The 11,229-nt window shown below is 35.1% G+C and overlaps 6 protein-coding genes and 1 long non-coding RNA gene across 7 annotated transcripts; 2 read left to right on the top strand and 5 right to left on the bottom strand.

Annotated features, from left to right (window-relative positions):
• Window positions 1–1,264: 1,264 nt before the first annotated feature.
• Window positions 1,265–1,722, bottom strand: LOC117779954 (male accessory gland serine protease inhibitor-like). The gene is made up of 2 exons (XM_034616311.1): window positions 1,576–1,722; window positions 1,265–1,511 (listed from the first exon to the last, which is right to left on the bottom strand). Exons 1-2 carry the CDS (start codon window positions 1,640–1,642, stop codon window positions 1,330–1,332), a joined length of 249 nt encoding a protein of 82 aa, XP_034472202.1. The 5' UTR covers window positions 1,643–1,722; the 3' UTR covers window positions 1,265–1,329.
• A 487-nt stretch (window positions 1,723–2,209) lies between these two features.
• LOC117781376 (protease inhibitor 4) lies at window positions 2,210–2,926 on the bottom strand. Its single transcript, XM_034618126.1, has one exon. It carries the CDS (start codon window positions 2,896–2,898, stop codon window positions 2,443–2,445), a length of 456 nt encoding a protein of 151 aa, XP_034474017.1. The 5' UTR covers window positions 2,899–2,926; the 3' UTR covers window positions 2,210–2,442.
• An 845-nt stretch (window positions 2,927–3,771) lies between these two features.
• LOC117781377 (spleen trypsin inhibitor I) lies at window positions 3,772–4,674 on the bottom strand. The gene is made up of 2 exons (XM_034618127.1): window positions 4,412–4,674; window positions 3,772–4,350 (listed from the first exon to the last, which is right to left on the bottom strand). Exons 1-2 carry the CDS (start codon window positions 4,608–4,610, stop codon window positions 4,175–4,177), a joined length of 375 nt encoding a protein of 124 aa, XP_034474018.1. The 5' UTR covers window positions 4,611–4,674; the 3' UTR covers window positions 3,772–4,174.
• Window positions 4,675–7,637: 2,963 nt separating this feature from the next.
• Window positions 7,638–8,209, top strand: LOC117781681 (kappaPI-actitoxin-Avd3c-like). Its single transcript, XM_034618483.1, has 2 exons — window positions 7,638–7,913; window positions 7,972–8,209. The coding sequence occupies exons 1-2, from the start codon at window positions 7,847–7,849 to the stop codon at window positions 8,142–8,144; spliced, it is 240 nt and encodes a 79-aa protein (XP_034474374.1). The 5' UTR covers window positions 7,638–7,846; the 3' UTR covers window positions 8,145–8,209.
• On the bottom strand, window positions 8,175–9,181 carry LOC117781680. The gene is made up of 2 exons (XM_034618482.1): window positions 8,538–9,181; window positions 8,175–8,467 (listed from the first exon to the last, which is right to left on the bottom strand). Exons 1-2 carry the CDS (start codon window positions 8,623–8,625, stop codon window positions 8,250–8,252), a joined length of 306 nt encoding a protein of 101 aa, XP_034474373.1. The 5' UTR covers window positions 8,626–9,181; the 3' UTR covers window positions 8,175–8,249.
• A 1,130-nt stretch (window positions 9,182–10,311) lies between these two features.
• Window positions 10,312–10,899, bottom strand: LOC117781526 (kunitz-type serine protease inhibitor bitisilin-2). Its single transcript, XM_034618295.1, has 2 exons — window positions 10,739–10,899; window positions 10,312–10,678 (listed from the first exon to the last, which is right to left on the bottom strand). The coding sequence occupies exons 1-2, from the start codon at window positions 10,833–10,835 to the stop codon at window positions 10,467–10,469; spliced, it is 309 nt and encodes a 102-aa protein (XP_034474186.1). The 5' UTR covers window positions 10,836–10,899; the 3' UTR covers window positions 10,312–10,466.
• LOC117781527 lies at window positions 10,791–11,213 on the top strand. Its single transcript, XR_004617176.1, has 2 exons — window positions 10,791–10,883; window positions 10,965–11,213. It is a non-coding gene; the product is annotated as an uncharacterized LOC117781527 (long non-coding RNA).
• Window positions 11,214–11,229: the final 16 nt, after the last annotated feature.

Below are 11,229 nucleotides of genomic sequence, written 5' to 3'. Positions count from 1 at the left end.
AATAGAGCCTGCTCGGTTTTTCTCAGTAGACTTAATTGCTATATTGCAAATTGAAAAGTACACAATAAAACACTTGTAAAATAAAAGTTAACGTTGTATTTTTGTTAAATATTTTGTCAGATTTATGAGTGTGATAATTTACACACTCAGATTATTCCAAAAAACTGTAGAGAGCAAGTCCATAAATATATTTATTATTTAAATTACATATGCAAGTGAACCCATAAATTAGTATTGCAACTATCTTATGGAGTCATAAATTAGCAATTATTGCCTTTAAGTAAAGGGATAGGAAAAAAAGATTTAAGATCATTTGGTTTTTCTCTGATGCGCTGTAAATTTGCGTCTATATGTTTTTTGCACATATTAAGAAAATCCAAATCGTATTTAAAATATATATGTTATATGCATAAATTTACAAGTCTTCGTTAAAACACATTATTAAATCACAATATAAACCAAATTTTAGCCATTATTTCTTGTGTATAGATCACAGGCTATCAAAATTTGACTAAAGAACTTATAATCTTGTCGCAGTCGCACAAGAATTGCTAGCAAACAAATTTAATTTCACAAGCTTTTCAAACTGATAATTTTAAATCTCGACTATCGCTCACCCTCCCTTCGCTTCAATTTTTTGAAAAAACCAGAACATGTCAGTTTCAAATAGCATCAGATTCATTTAATTCAACAACTTTATTCAGACAAAAGAGCACTTGTATATTGCAATCTATTCCTTGCACTTGTCCAAGCATTCCTGTTCTGTTTCAAACAGATTTTCATTGCCATCGCATCCTCCATATATGAACCTTGCATGCATTTTCGTCAGGATAATAGGTGTAAACGGGAAAAAAGGCTTGGCAACTTAAAATTCCTTCACCTTCGTAAGCAGGGGGCAGACCACAGACCGCTGAGAATGAGATTACAATTGAAGAGATTGATTCACGATTTAGGTTATTATTCTTAGTATTACCATTCTTTAGACCCAAGGAAAGGCCAAACAACGCGCAGAGCACAAAGATCACTGTTGCGAATTTTATTTTGAGTAATTTTAAACTATATTTTACGGCCACTGTAGAGAAACTAGCTAAATTAGACTATTGACCACGGAGCTTTATACCGTTCCAGGGCTACATGTACTCAGATACGTTATCAGTTTGTGCGTGAGTATGTGTGTAGCTGTGCGACTAATTCAACTTAAAGTTCGTCTACAATATTTCCGAAATCAATTTTATTTAAATACACAACAATGAACAAAAGTGAATTTAACATGACACAGTTCAAGTTATTGGTCAATTTATTGTGATCAAAAAGGAGTACAATTACAATTTATTCCTTGCACTTGGCCAAGCATTCGTGCTCAGAGTCAAAGCGATTTTCATTGCCACCGCATCCTCCATACATGAAGCTCTTGCATGCATTCTCGGCAGGATAATAGCTGAAACTGGTCCTGGAGGCGAGGCACTTCACCAGTCCATTACCATCGATAGCAGGAGGATGACCACAGACCGCTGAAGATGAGATCACAATTAAATGGGATTCATCCACGATTTAGGTTATTATCCTAATGCTTACCATCTTTAAGACCCAAGGAAAGGCCAAACAAAGCGCAGAGCACAAAGATCACTGTTGCGAATTTCATTTTTAATAATTTCAAACAATATTTTTTAACGCCACTGTAAAGAGACTAGCTGGATTAGACTATGAAGCACGATGTTTTATACCATTCTACGATTACACGTACTTAGCTAAGTTATCAATGTGTGCATGCGCGCGTGTGTGTAGCTGCGTTTGTATGTGTGTTGAAATCATGTTAAAGTTCATTAACAAAAGTATGTGAAATCTATTTTATTCAGTAAATACACAGGAATGAACAGGTGCGGATTTGACATAAATTTGTCTATTGGGTGCATCAAAAAATAAATACTAATATTATAAAAAAAAATTATAAAAACTAAAATCTATTAAAACTTTTGAAAACGTGAATCAAAAGTATTTTAATTCAATAATATAGAATAAAAGTCATGTTTTTAAATATTCTAGACTGCAAACCATTAGCTAAGACTCTTATCGCTTCCGATTCAGTATATTTTTGTCAAAATTAAGGTGCTTTTCAGTCTAAAATATCAGTTATTATGATAAAAATGTACTAAAAATAAAAATAAAAAAATACTGAATATTTTTAAATATTAAAAAAGAGTGTTTGAAATTTGGATAAATATTAAACAATGTTTATTCCTTTAGCTGTTAATTTTTTCTTTACATTAAGTAGGCCTGTTATATATGGGCCCGCATCATTCCCAATCCGCCCCTGTTGCTAAATACAGGCATATTAATATACAGAGGTAAACATATAATGTAGTGAAAGTATTTACATTTCACAATAACAAAAGTTGTGTTTTAATAATATATACTTATATACTAAATGGACGGTACTTCCCACTAAGCCGATGTGGACTGAGTGGTGCTGTCTGTGGATTGTGGTTTCTGTTGTTCCGTAGTCAGTTCGGGGACTTGCTCAGTCGCGGATTCAGCTACGGGTTCGGATGGTGCTGCTGTTGATGGCGTTGTTTTGGTCAGGCAGATCTGTTCGCACTGTTCTTTGGTATCAAAGTTGTTGCTGTTGCCGGCGCAGCCTCCATAGATGAACTCCTCACAGGTGTGAGTGTCCAGATTGTAAGCATAGCGATAGAAGAGTGCAAAGCAGCGTCCCGTCTCCTTAGGCTGATGACATTGCTCCGGCACGTCATTCACATCGATGGGCACTTGACCCTCCTCCTGTTTCTCCACCACCAATTCCGACTTGGATGGCAGCTCAGATTGATCGACTGCAGCTCCAAGCACGGCCAGGATACAGCTCAGCGCACTGAGGGTTATCAAGCAAGATTTGTAGCTCATTTCGGCTTAGTTTCTTCGATGCGAATGATATCAGCTCTGGCTCTTAGCCAGGCTTAAATACCTCAAGCAATTACCCTCCAAATGAGTCAAACATCACGTATCCATAGTTTTCTTATTTTGTTGTTGTTGATATTTTGATCATTTCTGTCAGTTTGTATTTGCTTGACTCATTCGCCGACGCTTGTAAAGCACAGCGTCGCCTCGTTGACACTTTGTGACGTCCAATGCCTCAATATCAGTTCAACGATCCCCATTTTTAATGCTATGCATTATGATAAGTAGATATACCTTAACCCGTTTAAATCATATACTCAATTATTTCCGCACAGCTGCAAATACTTCCCCAACTCACTTCGATCTAGTATTTTTTGGTATTACGAAAAACTATCACGAAACTTAGGCATGACGATCAGTATCTTAAGCTGGAAGTAATTAAACTTAATGATTTCCTTAGTTTACATTGTTGTTGAATTGTTGTTAGATTAAAAACTAAATAAAATACTTAAAAGGTGTAGGTTGCCTTTATACATTTTTTGGGATATCCCACGTTTTCCAATAAATCTGTTCCCATGTTAAATAAAAGCATCTTTGTATTAAATTAAATCTGATCATATTAAGAGATTCATAAACTGTTTATATATCACAAATTATTCTTTAAATAATCGAATTAGTTTCTTAATAATTTCTATACTTTATTTTACCAATAGCTGGACAATTTTATCCATGCACTACGAACATAATATAAAATTACTTTTTGAAAAGTTTTTATTTTAGTTCTTATGTTTATATAAATTCCTGGGTTAGATACAACACTACTGTAATTCATACCTCCTTGGATTTCAAGTTAAAATCCTTAACAAATAATAAAGTGTGTTGATTTATAAGATATATTTCAGATAATAAGCGCTACATTTTATTTCAAAAGATGACTATGGAAATCAGATAATATGGCTAAGATCATCTTGATAATGAATTCGGTAAGCTAAAATCTAAATAGACGTTCGAAACGTCTTTACAAATCCAATTATATTTTAGTCACAATAAGTAAAAAACAACTCACAAAAATGTATTCAGACTTATTCAAATTAATCAAATTATGTAAACAAATTGAGTTTTGCGACTGAGTCACGTTAACAAATATGTATTGTAATTCATAGATTTTGTTGATGATGTTTAACTTGAAATAAGTCGCAAATAGATGGTTAGATTTCTTATTACTTATATGCACAAATAATATTCTTAGAAAATGGCTGGATCGATCCAATCGAAACCTTAGTTATTTCTTGATGACGCATGCCTCCTCGCAGGTCTGTTTGAAGCCCCAGCGATTTTCGTTGCCTTTGCAGCCGCTGAATTTGAATGATTCGCAGATGTTCTTATCCTTATTGTAATAATAACGACCCAGGCTCATGCGACAGGGTCCTATTTCCAAAGGCTGCAGGCATTTGGCATCTGTGAAGAAGAAAAACAACATGTAACTTAAACGAAAACAAAGAATACTATTTCACTTTACCTTGCTTCTTTTGTGGTTGTTGTGGAGTTTGTTGTTTGGGCTTCGCTGTGGTGGTGCTGCCTCTGGTGGTGCTAGTCGCTGGTGTTGCTTGTACTAGAGTTTTGGGCTTGGGCGTGGTCAACGCCTCCGTCAGCTGTGCGAGGCAGAGCAAAAGAATTGCGGCATGCCACATGATTCGTAAGTGGGTCAATTGCTTCATTCTCAATGTGATCGCTGATAACTGCGCGTTATTAACTGCAAGCAACAACTGAATCTTTCTATGTTTTTGTCTGAACTGCCTATCGAGCTTTACTGAAAAAGATCGAAAAAAAAATATATACACAGAGTGTGTGTGTGAGAGAGGTATGCATGTATATGTGTGTATTTGCTGTTAAGCGAGGCGTTTAACGCAAATTGCGCATACGACGCGTTGAGCGCGAGCAAGCTTAATTAACAAATCTGCTTATTTAAATATGTATATACCTTTATATACGTATATGTATTTAAATGTGTATTGTACAAACAGCCAGCACATCAAGGCGTGCTTTGAGATCATCACTCAAGGTGAGCTTCTGTATACCCTGCACTCTGGTATGTTGATTGATCACTACAAAATTTTATAATTTATTTTGTATATATTGTATAAATGAGTATTCAATATATATAAAATTGTGGTCTATAACATTTTTGTTATTTGTGCTTTAATATATAATGATTTGGCAATCATTTATATTAATTTGTAGGAAATATTTTCTTTTATATAAACTTTTTTTCTAACAGTAGTACAGGGTGCGTACACAGTTGACTTTACTAAAGCTTATCTTAATTTGCTATAATTTTTATCTAGTCAACTAAATCTGTTTTCTTTAATTACTTTTCACAATTTATTACATTAAATAGAACATTTAACTTTTTTAAATAAAATTTTTTTTTATATTGTTTTATATTGTAGAATTGTACAACTTTTTGTATTTGTTAAATCAAATATACGAGTATTGATTCAGTACGCTAATTTGAGTTAAAATACCCAAGTAATTTAGTAATTTATCGGCATTTGGGACTAAATTTTCTTGTAACATTTGCATAATAAATGTGGACATTACAGACAATACTATGTATAAAGGCATAAATGTAAGTATGAATAAGTACGGGTACTCTTACCTAGACATGTGTTGAGCTTGACAGACTCATTAAAATTGCATTAGGAAGTCAAATCACAGGACGATGCAGGCCAAGTGCTAATTAGACGAAAATTACAAGGGCCAAAAAGACGTGGCCAAGACTGGGCAAAAACGTTAGCAGGTGTTAATGCACAGGTCAAATTGAATTATCACTTAACCAAGACGATGAAGATGATTAGTCGTACTATGAGTACAACCAAACAGTCGTGCTATTTATTCATTAGCTAAACATTCACATACACGAATGGGAGGCTTGCAAATTTGGCTGATTGAATAGCCAAAATAGAGTGTGTGTGTGTGTGTGTGTGCAAAGTGTGTGGTGACAATTCAGTTAACTGTTTAATTTGCTTGAAATAATTGAAATGCTGCCCAGGCGAGACACAATAATTGTGTCGACCCCTTCTGTCTTTCTGTCTGTCTGTCGTCCGAAAACTGTGTGTTTAATTACTAAATTAGCCATAGTCCCCAGTTGAGTAAATGAATACCCAACGATTGCACACCTAAAACTGTAGTGAATACACTCAACACTTATTGGTTCATTCAATTAATTGAGTTAACTCAAAAATTCCCTTAGCGCTTTTAATATGCATAGCTCGGACAAAAGTTCCAAGATCTATCTTTGTATCTACAACTGCAAATGTATCTGTATCTCTGTGTCATATGCATGCTATGTTAACAACTTCAGATGAAATCGAAAGCCCGCTCAATTTAGCTCCAACAACAACAACAATAACAACGTTTTAGATCTTTTTTTTGCACTGGTATTGGAAATACCCGAACAACATCAACTTTAATTTGTTGCCTCTCAAGCTAGTGTTGTTGCCTTTGTTGTTGTATTCGTTGCTGTTGATTTTGCTGCTGCTGTTGTTGTTGTCATTGATATGCGGAACATGTTTTTGTTGCCACTGCAAAGTTTTTACGTCATTCCTGGGAAACCGATGTCGATGTCGATGCCGACGGCGCGCCGTTTGTTATAAGCACTTTGCGTATAGGGTATCAGTGGGAAATTAAGGCATATTGATGCAACACAAATTCAAATTAAAAAAAGTATATTTTCTGCGAATGGTTCGATTTTAAATATCAATATTAAACAAATGGTTTTGTAATAATTCTCAACTTGAGTGTAGGGTATCGGCGGGAAATTGAAGCATATTGATAATTCACACATTCAAGGAAATGAAATGTATATTTTCGATGAATACCTTTCTAACAAATATCAATATTATGCTAATCAAACTAATGCTAAGTTTGAGTGTAGGCCATCAACAGAAATGTAAGGCATATCAGTAACCTGTCTAATACAGTGGGTGATTTTTTTTCGCTACAGAGCGGTTGTCAAATTCGTAATCTAAAACGAATTCTAAGAAGGTTTGACCGAGAAACTATGGGTCTTAAATCAATATCGAGCTTTCCATTATTAAAGAGAAGCTACACCTATTTTATATATCTACAAAAAATAAAAATAAAATGAAAAGCCCAAATACATAGAGTGCGATTTATGATGAATTTAGATAAAAGAATTATTTTAAAATTAATGCAAGATTAAATTATTTATAGAATCTTTTTCAAAATTTGACAAAAGTGATTATCTTTAAAACTAATAATTGGTGAATTTTTTTTACTCCAAACAATTTAACCCACTCTAATGTCTATATCTTTCTATGGAATTTTTAAATATGACTAATATTCAGTCAACAAAATTGAATTTTTCGTTTGATTAATGCAAAAAACAAACTATACAACTGATGAGCTCGTGAACTCAATGTCAAAGAATGAAGATCGAGAAAAATATTGCAATCGAAATATAAATTTGAAAAATATTCATCAAATACATCCCATAAAAAATATAAATGAAATATTTATCTTCTTTATAAATGTAGCTTTTAATCATTAAATAATTGTCAAGTCTTTCTAAAAGAAAAACTATTTTAATGCGCAATTCCAATGCCATCCCATTATTTGACCTTTGAGCCTAGCTAAGCAGAATCAGCATTAACAAATCTAATCTTCACTTAAGTAAATATATAAAATTAATTGATGATCTAAATTCTAAAAGTTTAAAACAACAACATAAAGTACAGTGCGAATGTGAGGTGAGACAACAGTCGATATGGCCGATAGTTGTGAGCACTTTGTAGTTAACTTGGTCAATGCTAAAACCGGGCAAGAGCGACAAGAGAAACATTTGGAAAATAACAAATAACAATTGACAGTTTGTTCAGTGAGTTGTTGGCCAAAGAACGCGGCAGTTCGTCAAAATAAAAGTAAAATAAAAATGCCTTGGCAATGGCTGCTCCTCCTATTTCTAGTGGTCGGGAAAGGAAATGGTGCCTCCAAACGTGGTAAGTTGAAGAGGGAATGCAACCAAGCTGTTAATAAAAATGTGCTGCTTTGTTGCAGTGAAAATGTGCCTGCAACCAATGATCAGTGGCAGGTGTTTTGGCCAGGTCGAAAGCTATGCCTATAATCCCCTCCAGCGTCGTTGCGAGGCTTTCATCTATGGCGGTTGCGGTGGCAACGAGAATCGTTTTGATAGCAAGGCCGACTGCGAGTACAGCTGTCGTGATATTTAAGCCGATAAGCGATAACGATAAGCCGACAAATGATAAATATTAACTATAATCGATTAATAACAGACTAAATACTAGAAAACTAAATTAATTTAATTCGATTTATATTCAATTCGTTGTTTGATTGGCCTTGTTGGGCACATTGTTGCGTCTGCTGATATGTCGCTTATTATTGCAAATCTTCTCGCAATCCTCGAGGGAACCGAAGAGCCGCTTTGTGCTGCAGCCCTTGAAATGACAATGCTGTGTCTCCGCATCGAAGTAGATCCCAACTGTGGTCGGCACACACAGGCTGCTCGTGCTGGGCTGCACCTGGCATAGATCACCTGAAAAAAAAAATATATATATATATACACATATATTTATTAAGATATAATAATATATCTGAAAACTTACGTGTCCTTGCCGCAATCAAAGTCCTATCCGGACACAAAGCCATCATCGTGAACAAGCACATAATTAAGATTTGAATTCCTCGACTCATTTGGACTAAACAAAAACTATCTGGTTAAAGGAGGATTGATTGATGGTTTGATTGATCGAGTGATAGATCCTTTGTCTTATATAGACTGCTCGGGACTATGTTCAGCTTTGTACTGTGGCTGTCACAGATATCGTCTGTATTTCCATAGAATCACGGTCGACAATTGCTGCGACGAAGTTGTGTAAAAATGCGCAGCTTTTTGCCATATACATATATGCACTTATATAGTAAATGAAGCGGATTGATGCTGTCTCTATATAAACAATAATATATATACCGATTTGTTGATATGTCTTCTCAACGTATTCTTCAGTTTGAATTTATGAGTTCTTTATACTCGACAAAAGTTCAGCAAAGTACGTAGACCAGCCCAAAAAATCCACAAGAGACTAGACGAGACGAACCTTTTGGCACACTTGTAGATTAATTGACAATTATTATAGACTGATTCCGAACCCAATTCTGTTCTACTTCGTAAATCGTAAATATACTATAAAACCCAATTTTAATTGAAATTAAAACTTTGGTCACTGGCTAAGTTGTTGCTCTGCTTTTGAGCTGTCGCAAACTCGACTCGAAACCTCGAACAAAAGCCAAACACCCAATCGTAATCAGGCTAAGCTCTGACAATAGCCGCTGTCAACGCTGACGCTGACGTTGCTGTTCACTGATAACACACACACACACATACATTCACACACATGCCTCACGACATGATAATATGTAATGTAAGTGCATTAAACGATCTCCTCTGGGTAAACGTTCCCTCAGATTCCGGCTTAAACTGGCGTACGCCTGTTTAACAAGGCCGTCACCGTCAGTGTTGTCAACGCAGAATCCTTCACATAACTACCACTAAATACCCTGTCCTTAACTTTCATAACTATAGATTGAATAAATGAATTTCAATATTTTTGCCTGTTTTAAAAATAAGATGAATATTATTAAAAATTCTAACTGGTGTATTCCACATTTATAAAGTTCTGTGATAAAATGTTTTTCATAATATTTAATTACTTTGACTCAACTGTTATTATAATAAAGTCTTATCTGTCAGTTTTATTGAAAACAAAATATATATAATTTGTTCGGTTTTAAGTTTGTGTAATTTCAATTCATTTTTTTACATTGTTACAAAATTATCTTTGTATGTCTTCTCACTCATCGTAAGAATACTCAACAAATCTGTATTTATAATAAAATTTAATTAAAATAACTCCTTTCAAAATGCCCAAATTTTAATTTTGGGTTGCGTAACTATACAATACAAAAGATTTTAAATATAAAATTCAAGCTATTAGGGGTACCACAGAAAACGAAACTAGCCGAAAATCTTCCAAAACTGTATGGAGTTTTGGGAGAATTTCGGTTGGTTTTTGAAATAAGTCAAATACCATTCCATTCTTTTAATATTGCCCATTTTACTCCAACCTCCATCGCTTGCAAACTTTTCATATACCCATCCGCCCAAGTTGATCGAGCAAATCATGCTACTCGCAATGGGTAAGGGTAGTAATAAGCTGACGCAAGGGTTGCTCAATGTTCAACTAAGTAATCAAATTAATTAAGCTCCGACTTGGAACATGCCACACACAGACAAAATAAAACACATTTCCCCATCTCCATCATTTAAAAAGTCTCATCTCAATCCCAATCTTCATCTTAATCTCAAGTGGAAATAGTGAGTTACGTAACAGATCAGTCAGGCCAAAGATTTTTATTGACAAAATCAACAAATTGAATTAGATTAGACGCAGTTTAATTTATAGTAGACGCAGAACTGTAAACTGTTTTCATTTATGTTTGTTTATTCGATCATCGAATTGAAATCGGATTCAGGTTCATTTATTTCTATAGTAATCCGGATGACGGCGATGGCCGTGGATGCACGTGTCAATACAGTCCTGCTGGCTGCCAAAACTCTGGCCAGGAGTCACGTGGCAAGCCCCAATAGTGTACATCTGGCAGTCCAATGTGGCAGGATCATAAAAGAAGCCCTCGATCTCAATGGTGCAAATGCCATCGGCATGTGGCGGTGGCAAATTGCAAATATCTGAAATGAAATGCAATTATATGAGGCAAGTTAGACTGGGACTAAATTGCTGCAACTCACGTGGCATTTGTGGCACATAGCGTGCCTCAATGCTGCTGCCACCCAACCAGCCGAGCAACAGCAACATTGAACCCAAAAATATCTTCAACGTTGACATTTGACAGACTCAGAGACACAACACCACGCCACACACCACGGCAACTGAGTAAGTGAGCGAGTTCCGAGCAACCATCAATATCAATCTCAAAGACGGCAACAATCACATCAACAACAACAACACCCACAGCTGGCGATAGCCTAACGGATGCGATAAGCAGACCCATGTGTCAGCTTTAAGCTAGATGATTGCGGGCTTGAGGGACAGAAATCCATAAGATGTGATTCAGTACATACAATGAATGGAATTGATCTCAGAATATCCAAGGGAATGGAAGAAGGCAAATGTAATGGAATACCAAGTGTTTAATTGTAGAATATATAAACAGATTTTCAGCCCAATAAAAATTGAAAGTAAAAATATATTTGCATAAATCGATCACGTTTTAGTTTGT

Source organism: Drosophila innubila (assembly GCF_004354385.1).
Source record: "Drosophila innubila isolate TH190305 chromosome 2L unlocalized genomic scaffold, UK_Dinn_1.0 4_B_2L, whole genome shotgun sequence".
Taxonomy (NCBI): domain Eukaryota; kingdom Metazoa; phylum Arthropoda; class Insecta; order Diptera; family Drosophilidae; genus Drosophila; species Drosophila innubila.
The sequence above is the reverse complement of the archived record's forward strand: the minus strand, read 5'-3'. Positions and strand labels throughout refer to the sequence as shown.

What these genes read in the sequence shown, in the direction of transcription:
- LOC117779954 (XM_034616311.1), bottom strand. Translation starts at nt 1,642, where the DNA reads ATGAAATTCGCAACAGTGATCTTTGTGCTCTGCGCTTTGTTTGGCCTT. An exon ending in TTCCTTGGGTCTTAAAGATG is followed by an intron (nt 1,512 to 1,575) that starts GTAAGCATTAGG and finishes TCTCATCTTCAG; the next exon opens with CGGTCTGTGGTCATCCTCCT.
- LOC117781376 (XM_034618126.1), bottom strand. Translation starts at nt 2,898, where the DNA reads ATGAGCTACAAATCTTGCTTGATAACCCTCAGTGCGCTGAGCTGTATC.
- LOC117781377 (XM_034618127.1), bottom strand. Translation starts at nt 4,610, where the DNA reads ATGAAGCAATTGACCCACTTACGAATCATGTGGCATGCCGCAATTCTT. An exon ending in ACAACCACAAAAGAAGCAAG is followed by an intron (nt 4,351 to 4,411) that starts GTAAAGTGAAAT and finishes TCTTCTTCACAG; the next exon opens with ATGCCAAATGCCTGCAGCCT.
- LOC117781681 (XM_034618483.1), top strand. Translation starts at nt 7,847, where the DNA reads ATGCCTTGGCAATGGCTGCTCCTCCTATTTCTAGTGGTCGGGAAAGGA. An exon ending in AAATGGTGCCTCCAAACGTG is followed by an intron (nt 7,914 to 7,971) that starts GTAAGTTGAAGA and finishes GCTTTGTTGCAG; the next exon opens with TGAAAATGTGCCTGCAACCA.
- LOC117781680 (XM_034618482.1), bottom strand. Translation starts at nt 8,625, where the DNA reads ATGAGTCGAGGAATTCAAATCTTAATTATGTGCTTGTTCACGATGATG. An exon ending in TTTGATTGCGGCAAGGACAC is followed by an intron (nt 8,468 to 8,537) that starts GTAAGTTTTCAG and finishes TTTTTTTTTCAG; the next exon opens with GTGATCTATGCCAGGTGCAG.
- LOC117781526 (XM_034618295.1), bottom strand. Translation starts at nt 10,835, where the DNA reads ATGTCAACGTTGAAGATATTTTTGGGTTCAATGTTGCTGTTGCTCGGC. An exon ending in CTATGTGCCACAAATGCCAC is followed by an intron (nt 10,679 to 10,738) that starts GTGAGTTGCAGC and finishes ATTTCATTTCAG; the next exon opens with ATATTTGCAATTTGCCACCG.